Genomic DNA, 21,475 nt, shown 5'->3' on the forward strand with positions numbered 1-21,475 from the left:
AGGAAAGTTGAAGTTAAAGAGTAAGGACCGGCCACTCTTTAACCCCTTCCAAGGATCTTTATCAAGAGAGGCAAGGGGGGCTTCCCTGGTGGCGCAGTGGTTGAGAGTCTGCCTGCCGATGCAGGGGACACGGGTTTGTGCCCCTGTCCGGGAAGATCTCACATGCCGCGGAGCGTCTGGGCCCGTGAGCCATGGCTGCTGAGCCTGCGCGTCCGGAGCCTGTGCTCCGCAATGGGAGAGGCCACGGCAGTGAGAGGCCCGCGTACCGCAAAAAAAACAAAACAAAAAAAAACAAAAACAAAACAAAAAAAAAAAGAGGCAAGGGAAGTGTGGAAGAGGAAGTGAATCTAGTGGAGCAATGGGAAAGGGGGAGGAGGGAGATTTAATGACGAAGCAGAAGTGAAGGAAAGGATGATGTGTAGCATTTATTTGTATATCTAGTGTGTCAGAATAATGACCTTTTCCCTTCCTTTCTTTCCACAGGCACCCCTGCCTTTTTTTTTTTTTTGGCTAAATAGTCAGGTCTAAATTATGACCATGGTAAAATGAGGAAGGCAACTCAAAGTGAGATGAACTTCCGTTAATAATACTGAAATTCATGGAAAAACTTGTCTGTAGTTGACAGTCTTTACTGTCTTTAAAGTCTTGGCTTTAATTCCTTTTCATTATTTTCTATACCAGTTCTTTGAAAGTAATTGACTAAGCGCTGCAGATAAACGCATACTCATTTGGTTTGGTGTAATTTGTCTTCCCTGGCATCTTTACCGGCAGTGTTATCCTGAGGAGTAGTTTCTATTTCAGTAAAATGAGAAATAGACTAATAGCATGCTGGGATGGTGATCATTTTTCTAGGGGGTTGGTTTTGCTCAAGAGCTGACATCAAATATGTTAAAAAGGAAATAAGCAGGGTAGCTCAACTGCCTTAAAATGGGTATACAATGTTCAAATGGTGACACAGTGAGAGACAAATCATTGCCCAACAGGATGTAATTATCATTGGACTGAGTCAGAGCTTGAGATGGGTCGGCAGAGAAGGAAAATTCGAAAGTCAATTCTTACCACCATCCCTAAATCCTTCCCAGGTGTACCAGAGCAGATTCATCCAGAAGAAGGGAGTAGCAAAGGAGATAGAGGAGGTGGGGGAGAAGGAGGGTTGCAGAGGGAGAGAGGGATACTTATGAACCACAGTGGTTTGTAGGAACTCAAAAGTAAGCAGGTAGAATTAACACTAACACTAGGAACTCAAAAGTAAGCAGGTAGAATTAACACTAACGGAATTAACACTCCATCCACCTAGCTTGTGGTAGGCATTCCCACGTCACAGTTTCCATTTTGTTCTCTCACTTGCTCAGCGCAAATTATCTGAGTTGTCAGTTTATGAGTATTTTCCAGTGCCAGCCTCAGTACTGAGCCTCTAAGCATGTGTTGGGCTCAGAGGAGGAGGCCATGGTGAATCAGTTGTATGTCTTTCCTCAAGTCCATTTATCTATTCAGAAAATACTCATGGAGGCTTACAGTATGCCAGACACATTAGTAAGTGCAAGCGTAGAAAATATCATGATTTATTTGCCTAGCCTCCTGGTAAGGAACACTTGGGTCATTTGCAGTTTTTGCGTTTACAAAGGATGTTACTATGGACGTTTTTCACATATGTGCCTCCCAGAGCTCCTTTGCAGGAGGTTCTCTTAGGTAGTGAAAATGAATGAACTACAGCTACACGCATCAGTGTTTGCGAATCTTAGGAGCATAATGTTGAACCAAAAAAACAAAAACAAACACGTGCAAGTTGCAACCGTCAACGCGGTATGATTCTGCTCATAAGAAACCAAAAGCGTGCAAAAATAAACAATATGTTGTTTAGGGATACATGCATATGGGATGAACTATCATAAAAACAAGGGAATAAGAAACACAAAATTAAGATTTTGATTATCACTGGAAGATGGAGAGCGAATGAGTGAGATGGGGGAGCACAAAAGCTATTGTACTGTTCTACCAACATGGGAAGCTCTAGGTAATTTCTGTTTATTCAGTGGATAAATGGAACCTTGACATAGATTTATATTAAGTATTATATTTATATTTTAAATATGTATTTAATTTTTTATTTAAAATATTTTTAAAGGGAGGTGTGGATCATGACCTCAAGAAATTTATGGATTATTGAAATAGAAAAGACATATTTGCAAGTAAATGCCACAAAGTGCTTAAGAGATGTAACTCGTATTCAGTTGCTTATAGTCTAGGATAGAGATTGATTTTACATAATTAGCTTCAATTCAAAGTAGAATGTGATAATTGCTGTATGAATAAAGGCTAGGAGAGTATAGAGAAGTAAAATTAATAGGTTATAAGAAAGCTTCTTGAAGGAGGTGCCGCCTAAGCTGGATCTTGCAGGATGAATAAAATTATGAGCAACTCAGATCGTGAGGGAAGAATTTGTTTAAAGAGGAAACAGTGTTAACAAAAACGTAACACCACCTGAGTACAGGACACAACTGAGGGATGACAAAGAGACCAGTGTAACTGAAACAGACAGTGAGGGCTGGGTGTGGTGGAAAGGAGGGATGAGGATAGATTGAGGACCTTTAATGTCATGCTAAAGAATTTTGTCAGGCTTCCCTGGTGGCGCAGTGGTTGAGAGTCCGCCTGCCGATGCAGGGGACACGGGTTCGTGCCCCGGTCCGGGAAGATCCCACATGCTGCGGAGTGGCTGGGCCCGTGAGTCATGGCCGCTGAGCCTGCGCGTCCGGAGCCTGTGCTCCGCAATGGGAGAGGCCACAACAGTGAGAGGCCCGCGCACCGCAAAAAAAAAAAAAAAAAGAATTTTGTCTTTATTCTGCAGCCACTAGGTGGATCTCATATTTCTCTTTATCTGGTGGCAGTTTAAAGAATGGAGTGGAAAAAGATGGGTGGGAGGGGATGCAGAGAGCCTACCTTGGAAAGTTGCAGAAGAAAGATCGTTGAAGGTCCAAGAAGTAGTGGAAATGGAAAGAAAAGGATGAATGTGAGAGGTGCTACAGAGATATGACCTGACTGGTAACTGAATCTGGAATGAACTACCACTTTCCTTAGCTTACCTTTTTGCCTTGGTTCTACATTGGCTCCTGTATCTGTCTCATTTGATCTGCATCCTTGATGTATTTAATTGCCACTGAACAGCAGCTCAGGAAAAGAGTTACCAACTGCATTTTACCTCGCATCTTTAAAACACTCGTCTGGGAAAGATTAGCAGTATGTGACCACTACAAATATTTATACCAGGGCAAATGTGTAAAGTCTAAGGAGAAATATACTTTTCGTAATTACAGTGTTGATCTCTCAGGATTTGACCACTTATCTCTGATTTAATCACATCCCTGCATTAACATGTAAAGGTATTATGCCTAATGTGTTACATGGTAGTTTCTTTTCACTTAAAAGTATTGAGGCAGAAGGTAGATTCTGTCCCCCGCCCCGCCCCCGGGAAAGCAATTGGAGATGATTGGTTCTCTGTGGACCCATACTCCAAGATGAGAATAGCAAGACAATTGAGAGAGGAGGCTGGGCCCTGCCCAGATAGAAGATAAGAGACCACACATTTATCATTCTTGAAGTCAAGAAGACCTTCCTGACTAGAAAGGTCCTTGGAGATCAAAAAGGGAGGGGACACCACCCCATAGTAAGGCCTACCCATAGGCCTCTTCGATAGAATCCATCATGGCTGAGAGATGTACTCGCACACATGGGAGGATCCTGAGATATTACCAAATACGGACTATGAACCAGGCAAATCAGAATGATTGGCCAAAGGAAACCCAGAAGAAATGCCCCATATAAGTGATTTAAACTACCAGGAGAGTGCGACTCTCTCTTTGAGTCTGCCCATGTGTCTGTCCACACATACTACACTCTTTTTTTCTCCTAATAAACACTTTACTTGTTTCACAACTTTCCATCTTTGTGGGAATTCTTTTCTGCAAAGCCAAAGGGCCAGGGCTTTGTCACTGACCACTTGTCTAGCGGCTAGGATTTGGTCCTCTCACTGCCGTGACCCAACCTCAACCTCTGGCCGGGAACTGAAACCCTGCTTCAAGCCACTGCAGGCCAAGGCCACCCAAGATCAGTATTACATCCATTAGCTCTTTTATTTTTAATTATTCAAGGTAAAGAGGATTATTGTGTTCCAAAAACATTAAACAGAAAATCTTTTTTTTTTAAATTTCAACAAAAATCATTGTTGAAAATGTTTCTAAAGTTCTATTGGCCTTAGTAGGTACAATTTACTAAACACATTTTAACCTTACTTGGTGTTGAGCTGCTAGGCTTCATCTGTGATATGTAGCACTGTGGTTGAAGAACAGGCCACAAACTAATCACAGAATATAATTCAGAAACTATAAGCAGAGTGTTTGTTAGTTTCGTTCTTTAAAACTGAGCCCTACATGTGAGCTAGTTTTCTTAAATTTTCTATCCCTACCTCCTCTGCTCAGACTAATATCCTGAAAAAAATTTTTAGTTTATTTAAAGATTTCTTATAGTTGGAGTCCAGTATATCAATATGTAGACAAGTTTCCCAATGTAGTAAATTTAAATATGAAAGAAAAAAAAAATCTCACCTTACTTTGTTTCTTTCTCCTAATACACTGATAATAGTTTATATTATGACCAAAGAGGTCTAACTATCTTGAATTCTTCTTTGGGGAAACAACACTTTACCCAAAGGTATTTATTTTTATCACTTTCTGGGATGTTTTGGGGATTTCATGATTACATGCCTACCAAGTTCCTTTGTTTTAGATTCTTATTCCTGCTCAGCCTCTAATTGCTACCTATTCTATCTAATAACTGGCTTTCTGTTTTGATCCTAGTGCCTTACTAAAACTAAAGATATTTAGTCTTCACCTTGATATAGCGTCTAGGTATGTGCTGACCCCTGCGTAAGGAAAGGTAGTTGGATATATTAAGAAGGCTTTGGTTGGGACATGACACGCTATATGTGGTTGAGGGCATTTGGGGAGTTGAGGCTCATTTAGGAAGATTTTTTACAGCCCTCTGCTGTTGTGTGTACCCAATGCTCTATCTGCCTCTAGCTTAGCGAAAACTTGCTCTGTCTACACTGTACTACGAAACATATCATTAGAGCATGTTGACTTTCAATGTTTCTTTTGCACAGAATGCTAGCCATGGTGGAAGCAGGGAGGGACACCTTTCTTTAGCCATTAGCAGGAGCATCTGGGGAGCCTGTATCACAGTCTGTTCAGTAGAACAGTGGGAACAGTGGTGCCCATCACCCAATACTCTCCCCGTTTACCTATAAGCTGCCTCTTTATTGATTTGCTTCTGAAAATAAACTCTCTGACTTATTGGACTGAATTATTATCAGGCAGCCATGTAAAATCATTGTATCTTTTTTCTATCCTTGTCAATCTTTTATTGTTTTCATGACAAGCCAAATACATACTGGCAATCAGTAATTCTTATACTTCTCTTTACTGTGAGTCTTTGAAACTTGTTTATTGTCAACTTACTGTTTCCTTAATCTTCTTTTCATGCCTTTTTCTTTTCTATTTCATTTTTGCTCCATTTCCTAAAATGATCCTTGCATTTCAGTTTTTTTGGACTTCTCTTTTACTGATAATGCTTTGGTTTATTTTTTCCTTTCAGATATGCTTTACAGTAATAATCTTCACTTAGGGATGTTTGTGTGTTATTTTCTTTGAAACCAAATTTCTTTTCCTACCATTGATTTAACTAAATTTTTTCTGCAAACTTCAGATTAATTCTCATTTGGACTGTTATGCTATTCACTGTCTCTGAATTCAAAGTTGGAAGCCTCACATATGCAAATTCATTTATATTTGCTTTAATTATCAACTCTGTTTCCTTTAGTGAATATGTTCTGTTTTGCATTTAGATGTTGCTGGAAAATGAGGAGAGAGAATATGCAAAATAGGCTGGAGGGAAAGAAAGAATCATTTGGAATTTTATTTTTTATTTAAAAAAATCTAATTAAATCTGTGTAACTTAAGAAAAGGAAAACTTGACTCTTTTGTGATCATGAAGGTGGACTGTTGAATCTCACAAATTAGGAAGCTCGGATGTTTCTTCTTTGTGGAGGCAACTCTGAGAGTGATCATTATAAAGGACGATGCAAAGGAAGTGAGGAGTTTTAATGGCCAGACCACAGGCAGCATATTCTGATTTTTAAAAGTTAGGTTTTGTCTATGGTCATCTAAAGGTATTCTTAAAAAGATATCTGAAGAGTATATGAAAATTGTGATAAAATGAACATTGAGTGGACAATTTACTCTCAGATATTTGTATAACCAAGGAATGCAGTGGGCTCTTGGCCACCGAAGACTCTGGCTGGTGCTATAGAAGATTACCCACTCCTTGGCATTTAGATAACAAGGGTGTTGCAGAAGCAACGTGTCCTGGTTTTCTTCAGGTCCTGTGTAGTTTCTGTATACGTCTTTGTATGTCTTTCTTCAGTTCCTTACGTGTTGTCTTGAAGGCCAGTACTCTCCTTGAAAAATAACCAGCTAAGATTCCGGAGCATACAATACCTATCTGTATGACTTGTCAGGATAATAATGAGTGACTTTGAAATCCGTCTGCAGTGTCTCTACCCAATGTATCCTCATAAACGCTTTCACTTGGTTATTTAGAGAGAGCTATGTGGTAGGTGGGGGAAAATGTGAACTTGGGTTTTAAAGTAACTAATTTAAATTCCATTCCAGGGAAAATTGCACTGCTTAACTGAGTACTGAAAGAAGATACTGGGAACATATGTGCATTAGGTCACCTCCAGAGCGTAGCCAGATTTGGCAAGACCATTGACTTGGCGCAAGCGATGTAACTTTATACCGGGGTTGTACTTCGGGTTTTGAGTGACTTATGGTAGTCTGTTTTATGATGACTGATTCAGAGGATGGCGAACAATGAACTGACAGTGGTGAATGCCTTCGGGTGATGCTAAGAGTCTCCCAACCCAGAGCAGCCCAGTCTGTTAGTGGGAGGGTTTCTGGGAGGTCAGAAACTCAGGGCCTGATGTGGCTGTGCTGACACAGACGTCCTGTATGTCCCCCAGTACCAGCTGTATAGACCTCTATTTACATTCTTCCGGGAACCTGGAGCTGTACATAGTGATGTTGTATTTCATTAATCCCAAGGTTCATATTTTTCACAGTTTTACCTCTCTGAAATTGGAATCTGTTTTACGACTAATAGCATAATATAGTTTGTGAGTGGTTTTTCTTAGTGGTGCATAATGTAATGGTGCATCTTACTAATTCTTGAGTCTGTCTTATAGTTGATGAACTGGGTAATAATAATGATTTTGCTACTATTTACCAAGCTTCCCGTGTGCCAGGAGCCATTCGGAGGCCTGCATGTATTATCTCACTTAATCTGCACAATTCCTCAGGATTATAGCTTTCTGGTAAATTCTGGTCTTTTATTTTTGGCTTTTCCTAATATAAACTAATGGGCCAATAGCGTAGAAATGCAGACACGTAAGTTAGCACATTTCACCCCACATAAAAAATACAGATTCCCTAAGTTTTTAAATGTGATCAGGTGCGAAGGCAGAAGGCATCCGTGAAACAAGAGACCACAATCATGCTTATTTGGGAGGAAGATGGCAGGAGGGCCATGTGGGAAGGAAGAGTTTTTTCCGTACTCTGTCTCAGATCCTTCCCTGTGTGAATGCCTGCAAATACCGTGACAGTCACGTGACAAGGTATCAAGGCCTCCTTTTCTCCTTCTTCCTTAGCTGCTTCCTCTTTTGTAGCTGATTGATCTTTCCAGCCTGTATTGGGGAGCTAGCATCCCTTTCTTTGTGGCGCTAATTTGGTAAGGGCGGCTGGCTGCAGTCAAACAATGGAAGAGTGGAAACTTCAAAGGCCACCCATTTTAATTTACGTCTCCCAGCTGGTCTTCAGTAATCCCCAGCAATCCTTCGTGTGAATGATCAGAGGGTGGGGGGGCCAGTGCGCCACCCAGGGCCGTGGAAGACCAGCCGTCTCATGTGTTTCTAAATTGAGCTGACAGATTAGAGTGCTGCCCTGCGTCATTGCAACTTGTATTTCGACAGAGTGACTTACAAAGAGATATGGCCAATAGTCAGGAAAATAATCTTTGGCTGAGGGAGGCCAAACTTTGTCAGAACTGGAGAGAAATGTGACATTTTTTACATTCTTATTTCACTTGGGTCACCAGGCAAAGTGGTGAAAGGGGTAGTTTTTGCTCCTTGCTGGCGGTGCCTTGGTGCATAATAGGCCCTTAATAAATGAGTGAATAAATCTCTAATTCTGAAGGCCCCGGCTACAGCACTGTTCCAGACCTCGCCTTTCGCTTACCCCCTTCTCCCAATCTGTCCTGTATATAATTCCTTCGGGCCTGAGTTTTCTGCTAAGACAAACTACATTCTGCTTTGTGAGAGCTGGTGAACGTGTACCAGAGAACAGCACATGTATTTCTCTTAGCTTGCTTTTCCTCGTCCTTAAAATGAAGCTAAAGTACTAATAGCTTGTTGGTGAGAGGCTGGAGAAGTAGACGAGATAAGATGAGAAGGCCTTCAAAGGGCACCACAGAAATGTCAGATGTCCCTCAGGCTACACATTTGGCTTTCGTAAAGGCTTTTCTGTGCTGGAAAACTGTGAGTTCAGTCGTAGGATTTTCACACAGCCTCAACAAGTGGTGGAGGGAAGCGTTGAGGTCATCCCTACCCAGGCCGCTCTCCACCCTGGCCTGCGTTCAGCCCTTCCTACATCTCCTTTCTGGTTCTTTTTCTTTGCTTTCTTTCTTTCTTTTTTTTTAATTGAAGTATATCCTTCCTGGCTCTTCAGAGAAAACAATTAAATCATGGTATTTTAGGTACTACTATCTTTAATACTACTGTGCCTTTTTTTCTCCTCTCCACAACATGGAGTGAGGAGAAGACACATTTTAGAGGTTTGTGAGTCTTTTTAAACCAAGAAAGAAATGTGGTGGGTGTTTTCTACAATCTGTGTCAAAACCCTAGACCCCTATTCCTTTTACTTATTGGTGTTTACTTTGTAATAGCTACTATTATCAGATGTCACCACCTTTAACTTTTGAAAGTCAAAGGGGTCTGTGTAGGTATGAGGTTTATGCCAGTTTTCCTCAATCTAAGGAACCAGATTTTTAGGGTTTATAATTAAGTTGATATTCTCCCACTGTGTCCCATAAGGAATAAGAAGTTTGAGTTACACTCGTGACTCCAGATTCCAGGTACCTCCTCTGGCATCTGCTCGTCAGTGAGCCTTCACTGACCTGCCCCAGCTGAGCTAGTGACCCCTCTGCTGGGCACTAGTACGGTTCGAATGTTGTTAACTGACTAATACAGCTGTCTCCCCTGCTGGTCTCAGAGTCCTTGAGGGCAGTGTTCTGACCTTGTATCTTCTTATAGTTCCAGAACCTAGTCTGTGTAAGTCACTGTGACCTCCTACAACTATGACTTTGTTGTAGGAAGGAATGGAGATGGGGAGAGAGAGAAAAGTGAGAAGGAGAGGAGGACGTTAAGAGAACTTTTTTTTTGGCTGTATGGTGATGATTGCCTTGGTTTATTTATACTTTTTTTATAATTTTATATTTTACATTTTTAAAATAAATTTATTTATTTATTTATTTTTGGCTGCCTTGGGTCTTCGTTGCGGTGCGTGGGCTTCTCATTGTGGTGGCTTCTCTCGTTGCGGAGCACGGGCTCTAGGCACGCGGGCTTCCATAATTGTGGTACGCGGTCTCAGTAGCTGTGGCACACCAGCTTAGTTGCTCCGCGGCATGTGGGATCTTCCCGGACCAGGGCTCGAACCCGTGTCCCCTGCAATGGCAGGCGGATTCTTAACCACTGCGCCACCTGGGAAGTTCTGCCTTGGTTTATTAACAATTCTATATAGACGTCACAAAGGTAACAAAGTCACTAACATTAAACAAACAGTTTTTGAACACAGTGTGTCAGACGTGTCTGAGCCAGGAGGAAAAAAAAGAATAATGTAGAAGTTCTACTCTCTTGGAAGTCAAGTATACAGAAATAGCTGTAATATCCTGTGCCGAGTGTGGGAGTGAGTATGTGGACAGCATGCAGAAACAAAGGCCAAGGGTCTCCCTCCCCAGCCAGGTGAGACCGGAGACCTCCCAGGAGAGAAGACTTTTCAGAAGAGGCTGCGAAGAGACTGGAAGATTTGATCAGGACCAGATCCAAGCCCAGCAGTCAGCTTCTCTCCCTCGCCCGGGGCTTGTCTACCTTTTTAAAGCTCATGCTTCTATATTGCTTTCCTACTAAGTAGCCAAGAAGAGTCTATCAGACTTTACTTTCAGCAATACACGTTATAGAAGAAAAGGTGTATTTAATCTGCCTTTCAAATCCCCTCCTCTTCACATTCTGATGAACTCTGAATGGGACAAGGGGTCTTCCCTTACGAATCTCTGTAGGGCACTACTGGAGTGGTGCAGGGTGCATGCCGGTGTTTTATCATCACCACCTCAGGCGCCTGGTCAGGAGAGAGGCTGGGAAGAGTACCATTTGTGTATTCATTATGCTGTTTAATTTAATATGGTACCAGAAGAAAGGACAAATAATCACATCGTGTCCTTGCATTGAAGTCTCACCCATCTGTTGTGTATCTGTCTGTTTGTAAGAGTGGCTGGTGGAAGCAGGGAAGGACTGATTACCTCTTAGAGAAAGGGTTGGGGTGCGGGTGGGAATGAAGCCATGGTTTATTTTCTCTTTTACTTGCTTCTATATTTCTGAAAATAAAGGAGCACACCTTGAGAGATCACAAGAGAGACTGTCTAACCTCAGAGTCTAATTTCTTGCATCCTCTGGACTACGTAACCAGAGTTGTGACTCTCTAGTCTGGTGTCCTTTCTTTCCTGGCTTCCGCTCACGTGGGTCATTGGGCAGTGTCCAGGGATTGGGTAGGCTTGGGAAGCCACAGAAGGATTGACCCACTGAGATGCTCCCTCATCTGTGGCCACTGCTTGCCAGAAGCAGCTCCAGGCACTAGTCCCCAAAACACCCTGGTGCAGGCCCGTGCAGCTTGCAGATGAGTCATGCGCACTTCACGTGCTCTAATGTGAAGTATATGCTTCTGGGGTTTCAGTCCCTGAGATGTCAAGTATGATCAGTATGACAAACCCTCGCCTGCCAAATTTTCTCCTGCAAAGAATATTCACCTTAATTTCTACATAGTGAGCATAACCTCAGCTCACACTTGAATTTATCTTTCGTTTGGGGATTACATTAAGCAGTGGGTTAGTGTTCAGTATTATCTTTCACGTGGAATATTTTTCTGCAGTTTTCTTTTCTCCGTGAACTTGATGGAAAATCAATTAACTTGATTGGAGGCACACACTGCTGTATTCAATTCAGCCTCAGTCAGGTGATACTCACCACCTAGCATATTTCATTTAGGAATTTAGTACTGAAACTCAGAAAAATTACAGTGAGGAATACTGGCACTGCCCACGGGTAGATTTTTGCTCCAATTACATGGAAAGAGAATGGTGAAACTAGATTATCAGGTAAGAGAACATTTTTAGAAATTCGAGTTGAACAGAAGAATCTTTAAGTGTGCTCTGTGGAAAAAAGTTGAATTCATTGTGATTATAAACTTTTTGGATAAGAGCATGACTAAATGAAATTTTTAACAGAAAAGACTCTTATGTCAGAGCTATGGAAACCTACAACAATATTCTATAATACGTTAAATTTTATAATTTAAGAATATCATAGTAGTTCTGAGCCTCAGGATGTGGGAGGGAAGTTAAACAATGGAAATCATGTTCCAGGGCTTTATATTTTTATACATACTTGACAGACATCTATAGTAAGTGCTTTTTTCATCAGATGACTTATAAGGAGGTGAAATGCTAGGTAATATCCTCAGGGAAGGAACAATGGGCAAATTTGTGAATATCATTCCTGTTTTGCTTTCGATTATCAAGGACAACTGCTGAAGATATAATAAGTTCTGCTGTGAGTAAAGCCCTTAGAAAAATGAAAATATGGGTGGATTTTAGAAAGCAAACATTTTATCTAAAGGGGCTTCATTCTGTGAATCCTCATTTGCTAACATTTGGTAGTTTGACCTTGGAAAACATGTAAAATAGGAAGCACAATTTTATGATTGCTGTTCCCTCAGTTGTGACATTGGCCTTGATGTTGATTTTAGCCTTGGCAAGTCAATGCTGAGTATTCTGTATGTCGAGTGTACACTATTTGTGACCACAGCTTGAAATGTGACAGACACTTTTAAAGTTGTGGGAACAGTACTTGAATGTACCAGGGTGTAGAAGGACACATGTCCAAGTATATTGTGATATGGGATGTGATAAAGTAGTTTAGCTAAGTAAGATTGTTTTATTTATTACCTAGCTTGTACAGTAAAATACATTTGCAAAATCAATAATACTCATATAAGGACAAAATTTTAATTTGTCCATTTAACAAGTGATATACATAGTTTAATTTGCTTTAACTTAGTTTTGTACACCCCCCCCCCAAAAAAAGCATTATTTATCAACACATAGATTTTTTGTTGTTGTTGTGGTACGAGGGCCTCTCACTGTTGTGGCCTCTCCCGTTGCGGAGCACAGGCTCCAGACACGCAGGCTCAGTGGCCATGGCTCACGGGCCCAGCCGCTCCGCAGCATGTGGGATCTTCCCGGACCGGGACACGAACCTGTGTCCCCTGCATCGGCAGGCGGACTCCCAGCCACTGCGCCACCAGGGAAGCCCAACACATAGATTTTTAAATGAATGTTTTTGGTTTGGCCTTAGATAGCATCATGGTTTCATGACCTGATGTTTACCATTATTATCATTTACTTTTTAAAAACCAGTCAGATTAGATTTTATAATTTTCATGTTCTGTTTCTAAGTGACAAGGTAAGAGAGAAGGTTTGGAGTGACTGGGTGCAAGCACATTTCAAATAACACACTGCAGGGACTTCCCTGCTGGTGCAATGGTTAAGAAACTGCCTGCCAATGCAGGGGACACGGGTCCGAGCCCTGGTCCGGGAAGATCCCACATGCTGCAGAGCAACTAAGCCCGTGTGCCACAACTACTGAGCCTGTGCTCTAGAGCCCACGAGCCACAACTACTGAAGCCGCACTCCACAACAAGAGAAGCCACCACAAGAGAAGCCGGTGCATCGCAATGAAGAGTAGCCCCCGCTCGCTGCAACTAGAGAAAGCCTGCATGCAGCAATGAAGACCCAACACAGGCAAAAATAAATTTATAAGAATAAATAAATAAATAAAATCATGAAGAGAAGTAAATCTAACACATGGCACATATTCTTTAAAATTTCTCTTTCTCTTGCCTGCTCCATCCCTATTATTTACTTATTTATGGCCACGTTGGGTCTTCATTGCTGCACGCAGGCTTCCTCTAGTTGCGGTGAACGGGGGCTACTCTTCGTTGTGGTGCACGGGCTTCTCATTGCGGTGGCTTCTCTTGTTGCGGAGCATGGGCTCTAGGGCACATGGGCTTCAGTAGTTGTGGCTCGTAGGCTCTGGAGCGCAGGCTCAGTAGTTGTGGCTCACGGGCTTAGTTGCTCCACGGCATGTGGGATCTTCCTGGACCAGGGCTCCAACCCGTGTCACCTGCACTGGCAGGTGGATTCTCAACCACTGCGCCACCAGGGAAGTCCCAAGGATCCTACATTTTATTTTGAAAATTTTTGTTCTCTTGCCTGTGAAGTTTCTTAGGTGACTGGTAATCCTGTCTCCCCCTTGTTTTTACAGGTGATCTGCAACTCTTTCACCATCTGTAATGCAGAGATGCAGGAAGTTGGTGTTGGGCTGTATCCTAGGTATGGTGAATGGCATTTCATTTCCTGGAAGAAGCAACTTTAATTCCCACCCACCTCCCCAACCTTTTAAAAGTAGTTAGAAAGGCTGTTACAAGCAGCTGCTTCAAGAGCCGCGCTTGAAACTTAATGATAAGTTACAAGAAAATGGAAAATGTGAAGTTAAAAAAAAATAACAGAACGTTTTATATCCCCACATTATATGCTATGGTATTAACAAAGAGGTATACCACAGACCTAAATCCTTGTTCTCAGGAACTTTGGGGTAAAAAGTTGGGGATTGTGGGTGCCAATAAACCATCAGGCTGAGATTTTGTTATTCCCCCACCCTTCTGGGCCGATGCACATGATCGTTTCACCAGACCTGCTGTGCTGCACCAGTCGGGTTCATTTGGTCTTTCCGCTTAGCATACCCTGAGCCCCGTTGCTCCAGGAGGCGAGAACACTTTCAGGCTCTGGCCTTCTGAAGCCTTCTCTCCAGCTATCTCTGAGGTGATCTGAATCACTGAGCTACTAGACTATCCTTCCACAAGCACTCCAGGGTCACTCCTAGTTTCATTTTGTTTTCATGCTATTAGGGTCCTAATACAAATAGGGTCTTTCTTATAATTAACTGTGAATCTGAGAATTCAGCTTCTTATTTCTCACGAGTTCAACTACATGTCTATGCTATGGGTCCTCAAAAAGCAGTAACATAGACTAGGTCAGAGCATGGGCTCTGAGTTCAGACCACCCGGTTCAAATTCAGTCACCATTTACTAGTTATGTGTCCTTGGGGAAGTCATTTAACTTCCATGTGTCCGTTTCCTCATCAGTAAATGACCCTCAGAATGTTATGGTGATGGTTAAATTTGATAAACATGCTCAAGTGCTAAGAAAGTGGTTTCTACATAGTGATGCTTACTTACAGTTATTTCTAACTGTAAATGTGGTGGTAGCTTAAATCCATTCCCTCCCCAGATGGAAAAAAACAAATGTGCCTCCAAGGTAATAAAATGACTTGGCCACGGCCCAGAATGCATGAGGGTCTTGTTAGCGAGATAAACCTAGCATTGTGTTGCAGAGGAAGTACTCCTGATTATTCTTCAGTGTAGCTGTGCATGTTCTCGTGAAGGTGGCAGTTCCTCCAGAGGAGCCTGACAAATTCGGTCCTGTGTGGGAAGCTCAGTGGTGTCTTGGCAGAGGTTTTAACTGCCGTATCCCATTATCTCAGAAATTATTCCTTTGCAGGTCAGTTTTTTTCCCCATCTTCATGTTGGGTTGCCTTACTGGCTGGTATAATGAGACAACTACCTCCCCTCACCCATCCCCCAGAAGGACTCAGAATGTTTTTATTAACAAACTTCCCTAATGAGCTCCGTCTTGGGGAGCGTTTCACTTCACAGGAAGTGGGCTAGAGGCCCCAGAGCACTCAATCCCTGGTACACTGTCAACCTTACCTGTCCCCCTGCCCCTAAGCTAAAGTGTTTTTTGCCCACAATAGTCGTTATGTTTAGATATTTGACTCCATCTACTGGGCCACGATGGTCTCTCCTTTTTTTTCTTTCCTGCAGTATGTCTTTGCTCAATCACAGCTGTGACCCCAACTGTTCAATTGTGTTCAACGGACCCCACCTCTTGCTGCGTGCAGTCCGAGACATTGAGGCCGGAGAGGAGGTAAGGAACCCGTGTTTCCCACTGGCTGGCCTCCTTTTCCATCAAAGACCCTCTCAGCAAGGCCCTGCCCTAAAGCCAGTTGTGCCTGAGGGGCAGCTTTTCATTGTCCTTCGGCCAAGGAGAAGATGTATAACACCTCTACCCAGCGACTCATTTATCCATCACCTCTCCCAGATTATAGATGAGCTAACTTTTTTTTTTAATCACCATTTTTCTGGATGATGACAGTTCCTGTTATATGTGTGGGGGGGAGAGGTGTGTGTGTGACAGAATGTGTGTTTTGTGCGTATGACAGTTCAGCGGCCCCTCGCATCTCTGCAAGCGGTCATCTTTCCATAGGCAGGGAGGGCAGCCCAGCTTGTGAATGAGATCCCAAGGGCTTACTGATTCCCAAGGTCCCTAATTGCATTTCAGAGGTGACTCGTTTTTACCTTCGTGTTAAGAAAGCAAACGAGTTTTACTCTTTCAGGTTGTCGTTGGACCTTTACAAACCTATCAACGTCAGCATCTCTGGGTAACTGTCCACGCAAAGATGTGGAGGGAATAGGGGACAGGAAGTGTGACCTCCAGCAATGAACTGGCCTTGACCCTTCCAGTTTTACAGGCTGCCCAGCCAGCCTCTTTTGAGAGGAGCCTTCTCAGAAGTCCGAGGTCTCACAAGACAGCTGCAGGTGGGCTGCTCCAGGGCTGCTGAACCTGATCCTGACAGGGTTTACACAGTTACTACCCAGAATTCCGGGTTATAGATATTTACGCTTTTTAGAACCCAGTTTCCTTCTACCTTCCAATTTGCTAAAGTGGATATTTATTGCAAGGAAAACAGACCATCATAAGCTTTTATTGCACTTATGCAGCACTCAGCCAATAAAACCTAAACTCAGAGGTACCATATTTTATGTAGACAGGGATTTGGCTTTGATAAGACTCGGTCCAAACTGATTTTCAACTGAATAAGCTGTCTCTTATACAGCCACTTACTGAATTTCCAATTTTTAGGATCAGTGTAGTTGGTACACCGGGATACCTGTCAACAGTATATAGAATTTAGATTTTTTTCCTTGGGTCCTATGTGACCTCAAGGCAGGTAAGAAGGGGGGACCACTATCCAATTTCAACATTTTGGGAGCTGAGGGATGGCTGCCTTTGATAATGATGGTGGTGGTGGTGTTCTACTAAATTTAAAAAGAAAAGGTAACCTGACAAGCAAACAGAAAAAACTATTGGAAACAGTTGGACTTTTCAGAAACAACAAAGAAATCTCTTTATATCTTTTTTCCTAGGCTTGGCTGCCAGTTCTTCTCCCGGGTTGTTTTTCATTTAGTTGAAAAAACACTGTCTTTTGGTGCTTATTTCATGTCCTTCTCTTTCCATCTCTGGAGCAGCAAAGAGAGGATTCTCCCTATAAGTCCTTTTTATACCAGCTTGTTCAGAAGATAAATTTCTTTCCCTACCATTATACATGTCTTGGTGCATGACGTTTTCTCTGCGCAGTTGCTCCCCTTCTGTCTGCCCACCATTTCTACCTGTCTTAACATTATACACCTCTCAAGGCCCTCTCAAACATCATGTCTTCTATAAAGCTTTTCCTGATTTCTCAAATTAAAAGACCTTTTCTTCTGAGCTCTCTCTTACAGCGGTTATTAATATTTCTTTGGCACTTATTCCAGCTCTCTGGGTGACTTCTCCACTCAGCTGTGAGCTTCATGAAGACAGGCAGTTGTGTCTTACTGTGTCTCCTTTAGCACCCAGCACTTGGCCTTACAGCCCAGGAGGCATTCAGTAACGCTTCATTGGGTTGACTTTCTGTTAAATCGAGCATACATGGTGTAAAGACCAGCAGTGTTTCTCACTGAGGGCGCTGTTGGCATCCCGGATGGGACAGCTGTTCGCTGTGTACGACTGTTGCATCAGTGAGGAACTCCCGTGTCTAGTCCCTGCTCACTTCATGCTTGTAGCCACCCCAGTACTGAAAATACATCCTGCACACTTAAAACCGGCCCCCTGTGGTAGAGGTAGTGGAGAGGGAGAAAGGACATTTTGAGGTTAATTAAGAGGGACAATTCCTTTTTACTGTGCTAATATTGGCTTTTGTGAAATTGGATAAAGAAGGAAATGTAGAAGTTTTGTATTATAGCATCAATTTTGCATTTTGGCTTTATTGCTCATTAGGGCGCCCCCAGTTTTAAAATGTGCTATTTGGGATGGAAGTACCAGAATGTAGGCTGCACGAGAGAAGACTGGATAGCGCCTGGAATATAGAAACTCCTCAGTCTGTATTTGTTGAGTGAATGAATGAGGTTTGCTGGACACAAAACCAGAGGTGGAATAGAACCTTAGACCCATTTTGAAGCTACCACCAATCCTCAGGTGTGTCCCATGGGCCCCGGAAAGAAAGTAACACGAAAGCCAACGCATTGCCAGTTTGAGATGAGAACATTTCACACCTCAGACAAGGAGACCTGGAAAATTACACAGGGTTCCACCATAACAGAAATTTCTTACCTTTGTTTCTCCCCACATAAAGTCATCCTTTGGACTTTTTGGACCACTTCCCCTCATACCAGCACCACTTATAACACTTCGCTGTTTAAGGATTTTCACTGTGATGTTGAGTTCTGGGACTGTTTTGTGTCTAGCAGGGGGTAAGGGCTGTTTTTTGTTCTGTTTGTTTGTTTGTGGGGGGTTTTGTCTCTCATTCAGTACCTCCTACCAAGAGATGTGTGTATTATAGTTTAAGTCGTGGCTCACACGCTGGGTTGCCGATGGCTGTCTCTTCTGGGTTTTGTTAAGCTACGAAACACATGTTATCAGCTGACAGTCTTCAGGAACGTGGATCATGGAAGAAAGCTGGACAGTCCAGGCTTCCTGGTTTTGCCTGGTTAGAAGAGCTTGTAGCTGTTACAAATAATGCCACTGGGCGCCGGTGTTTTCTGGAGCCGCAGCAATTGAGAGAAATGTGATTTGCACAGATTGAGCACATATCAGTATCCCCAAGTAGCAGTTTTCATCTAAAATGTTTTGGGGTCGTAACGGTCTTCGTCTTCTCCCAGCCATCTCTGTTTGCTAAGTCATTTAACAAATTCACTGCACGCTTACTGGCATCCTGTACTGGGGTGGGCGTTGGGAATACAAAGATGAGTAAGGCCTTACCTTGCCTTCAGGAATTCAAGGTGTAATCGAGGAAACTGACACAGAACAGAACACAATAATAGAATATGAAAACTAAAATAGTGTAAATGGGCACAGGGCTTTCTAGAGGTTCAGAGCAGGGACACTCGAGTGGTGGTAAGGATCAGGGGTGACGGGAGAGGATAAGGAAGGCTTCCAGAGAAGCGACTCCTAGACTTTTAAAGGATCCAGCGAGTTAAAGTTGGCTAAGACAGGGGCAGGCATTCTAGACAAAGACACAGGGGCGGGGCTTCCCTGGTGGCGCAGTGGTTGAGAGTCCTCCTGCCGATGCAGGGGACACGGGTTCATGCCCCGGTCCGGGAGGATCCCACGCCGTGGAGCGGCTGGGCCCGTGAGCCATGGCCGCTGAGCCTGCGCATCCGGAGCCTGTGCTCCACAGCGGGAGAGGCCACAACAGCGAGAGGCCCACATACCGAAAAAAAAAGACACAGGAGCCAGGGACAGAATGGTGAATTCAAGGAACAGGAAGCTGTTCACATCAATAGACTGACAAATTCAGTTGTGACCAGCGGATGAGGGAATATGCAGGGACCAGACCAAGCAACCCACGGGGGCCTTATTGAGGATCTCAGTTCACCTGAAGGGTCTGTAACAGTGCCTGGTATATAGGAGGCACGCATTAAATATTTGTTGGAAGGGAGGGGGACAGGAAATGGGTCATCACTGAAGAGTTTAAGCAGAGGAACGGCACGATGAGTTTTTCCGTGTGTAGGCAAGATTGGGAGAATGATGCATAATCCAGGCAGGAGGTGACAGTGGCAGCCTGAAGACGGGAGATTCAGGTGGTGGCTTGTGATGGGGGATCTGAAGAATATATCTATAAGCTAGAATTAGCAGAATTTGGAAATTGACTGGCTCTGAGGGTGTGACAAAGAGAAGAGACATGAATAACACTCAGGTTTGACTTTAAAGACAGGGAGGATTTTTCAAAGTCTATTTTCAATTGAGGGCCAGTATTAGAAAAATTTATAACTGTGACAATGTAATTCGAGAAACGAAGACCAAGTCTAATTTTAACTTGATCTTATTATCCACTCCAAAGTACATAATGAGAAGATGGGCTTCAGGGAAAAGGGGTTCACTTTGCCTTGAAATTTTCAAGTAAGCAACAAATTCAATATCCAGCAAATACCTTTCATGATATTACTCTAATGTTGGAATTGATTTACTGCATTTTCCATAAGAGCTGCACTAAAACGGCAAAGCCACGGTCAGTAGCATTAATATTTTAATACAGTTTTGTTCTTTGCCATTAAAACATCCACAGATCAATGGCAAAGTTTCATATATATGTTCCCACTAAATGAGCCCTACATTTAGTGAGCAGATTCTCCATTAAAACTAGTGAGTCAACGAGTCTTTAATAAAGGTTTTTATCTTTGGTTGATAAAATGATTTAGCTGTCATTACTAGTTAGTAATCCGGCTTTTTTTTTTTTTCCCAAAAAAATATGAATAAAAACGTTTTTGCCGTTGAGACCTTCAGCTTTGATACAGTGTATTTTTGCAGACTTCAATGGCGTGAAGGAGGCATGGGAGGAACTGGACATTCTTCATTGGAGGAGGCGTATTTGAGCCAAGCCTGAAGGAGGAGGGAATTCTGAATAAGCTGAGAGTGGAGGAAAGGGCGTTGGCTGGTAAAGGCCAACACCATACACGTTGCATGGCGTGCCTCGTTTCAGCGGGTAGCGTTGTACATAATGGTGACAGATGGTAGGGTGTAGGGAGAGATGCGGAGTCTAGAAAGGCAGACAGAAAATCTTCTGGGGAAGCCTTGTGTATCCTTATCCTATAGGCAGGGAGAAACCATCAGAACTCTTTGCATAGAGAAATGACATGATCAAATATGAGCTTTAGGAAGATCTCTCTTAAAGCAGCCTAGAAGATGCAATGTAGACTGACGGCAGCAGGGGGGCCAGTTAGAAAGCCATTGCACCGTCCAGGTCATGGTTCCAGGCAGTTACAGAACACTGAGGGAGCCGTAGGAATCTCTTTTGGGGGTTAAATGAAATAACTAGTCTCCTGTTGCCCATTCACTGCCTGGCATGATCACTCATGAGTTTTGGCCCTTGTAATAAACTCTTAGGTTTGTCAAGCATATTCCTCTGGTGTGACAGGCCCTGCATTTGTTGGTTTCACACTGGGCCCATTGTAATCACCCGGTAAGTACTACCGATTAATCTGACCCGATAGCTGGGGCTGATGACTGAGAGCCATTGGGCTGGATTGAGAATTAGGGTCCTAGAGTTAACCCAAAAGGGAACACAGAGATCAGTGCATTTTATCTAAATCTCACCTCATATAAGGAAACTGGGCCTCTGAGAGCCTGATAATTCAAGATGAATGTGTATGCTGCCCCAAACTTACTAACAGGCTGTTTCAAAAAGTGTGCTTAGAAATCGGTTATTTGGAATTTAAGAGGAACTTGCCTGATACGGCGGCCCTTTGTACCTCAGAGGCAGCTCTGGCTTCAGATCATGAGGCAAAAGAAAGATTTAGGGAATTAAAAAGTGGCTGTGGTCTCAGCGGCAGGAACCCAGTTGTTACCAGACTATTGCTTAGCGTGGGCTTGAGACAAAAATAAATAAATGTATTGTACAAATAAATAAATAAAAGCCTCACAAGTCAGGGAACTGTCTCCTAAGTTCCAAGATTCCAAATCTGCTTGACCCTAAATTCCATGAAGCAGCTCTAGGATTGATTAGGATTTAAGAGCAATCTGGCCACATAATCTGCCACCCATTTGACTGCCAGGATAAATTTGGCTTCTCTGATTGCCAGTGGTTACAAAATTTATTACCAAAACTTAG

General features: G+C 42.9%; 1 protein-coding gene across 2 annotated transcripts in view; it reads left to right on the top strand.

The window, feature by feature from the left end:
* Positions 1 to 21,475, top strand: part of SMYD3 (SET and MYND domain containing 3) — a 717,667-nt gene that overhangs the window by 546,969 nt on the left and 149,223 nt on the right. For both annotated transcript variants that reach the window (XM_027122400.1, XM_027122399.1), the window contains exons 6-7: positions 13,757 to 13,824; positions 15,375 to 15,477. In XM_027122400.1, the coding sequence (XP_026978201.1) occupies positions 13,757 to 13,824; positions 15,375 to 15,477 (171 nt within the window). The remainder of the gene's footprint in view (positions 1 to 13,756; positions 13,825 to 15,374; positions 15,478 to 21,475) is intronic.

This window comes from Aethalodelphis obliquidens, unplaced genomic scaffold (genome assembly GCF_003676395.1).
Source record: "Aethalodelphis obliquidens isolate GAN/ISIS:26980383/991018 unplaced genomic scaffold, ASM367639v1 scaffold24, whole genome shotgun sequence".
Classification (NCBI taxonomy): Eukaryota; Metazoa; Chordata; class Mammalia; order Artiodactyla; family Delphinidae; genus Aethalodelphis; species Aethalodelphis obliquidens.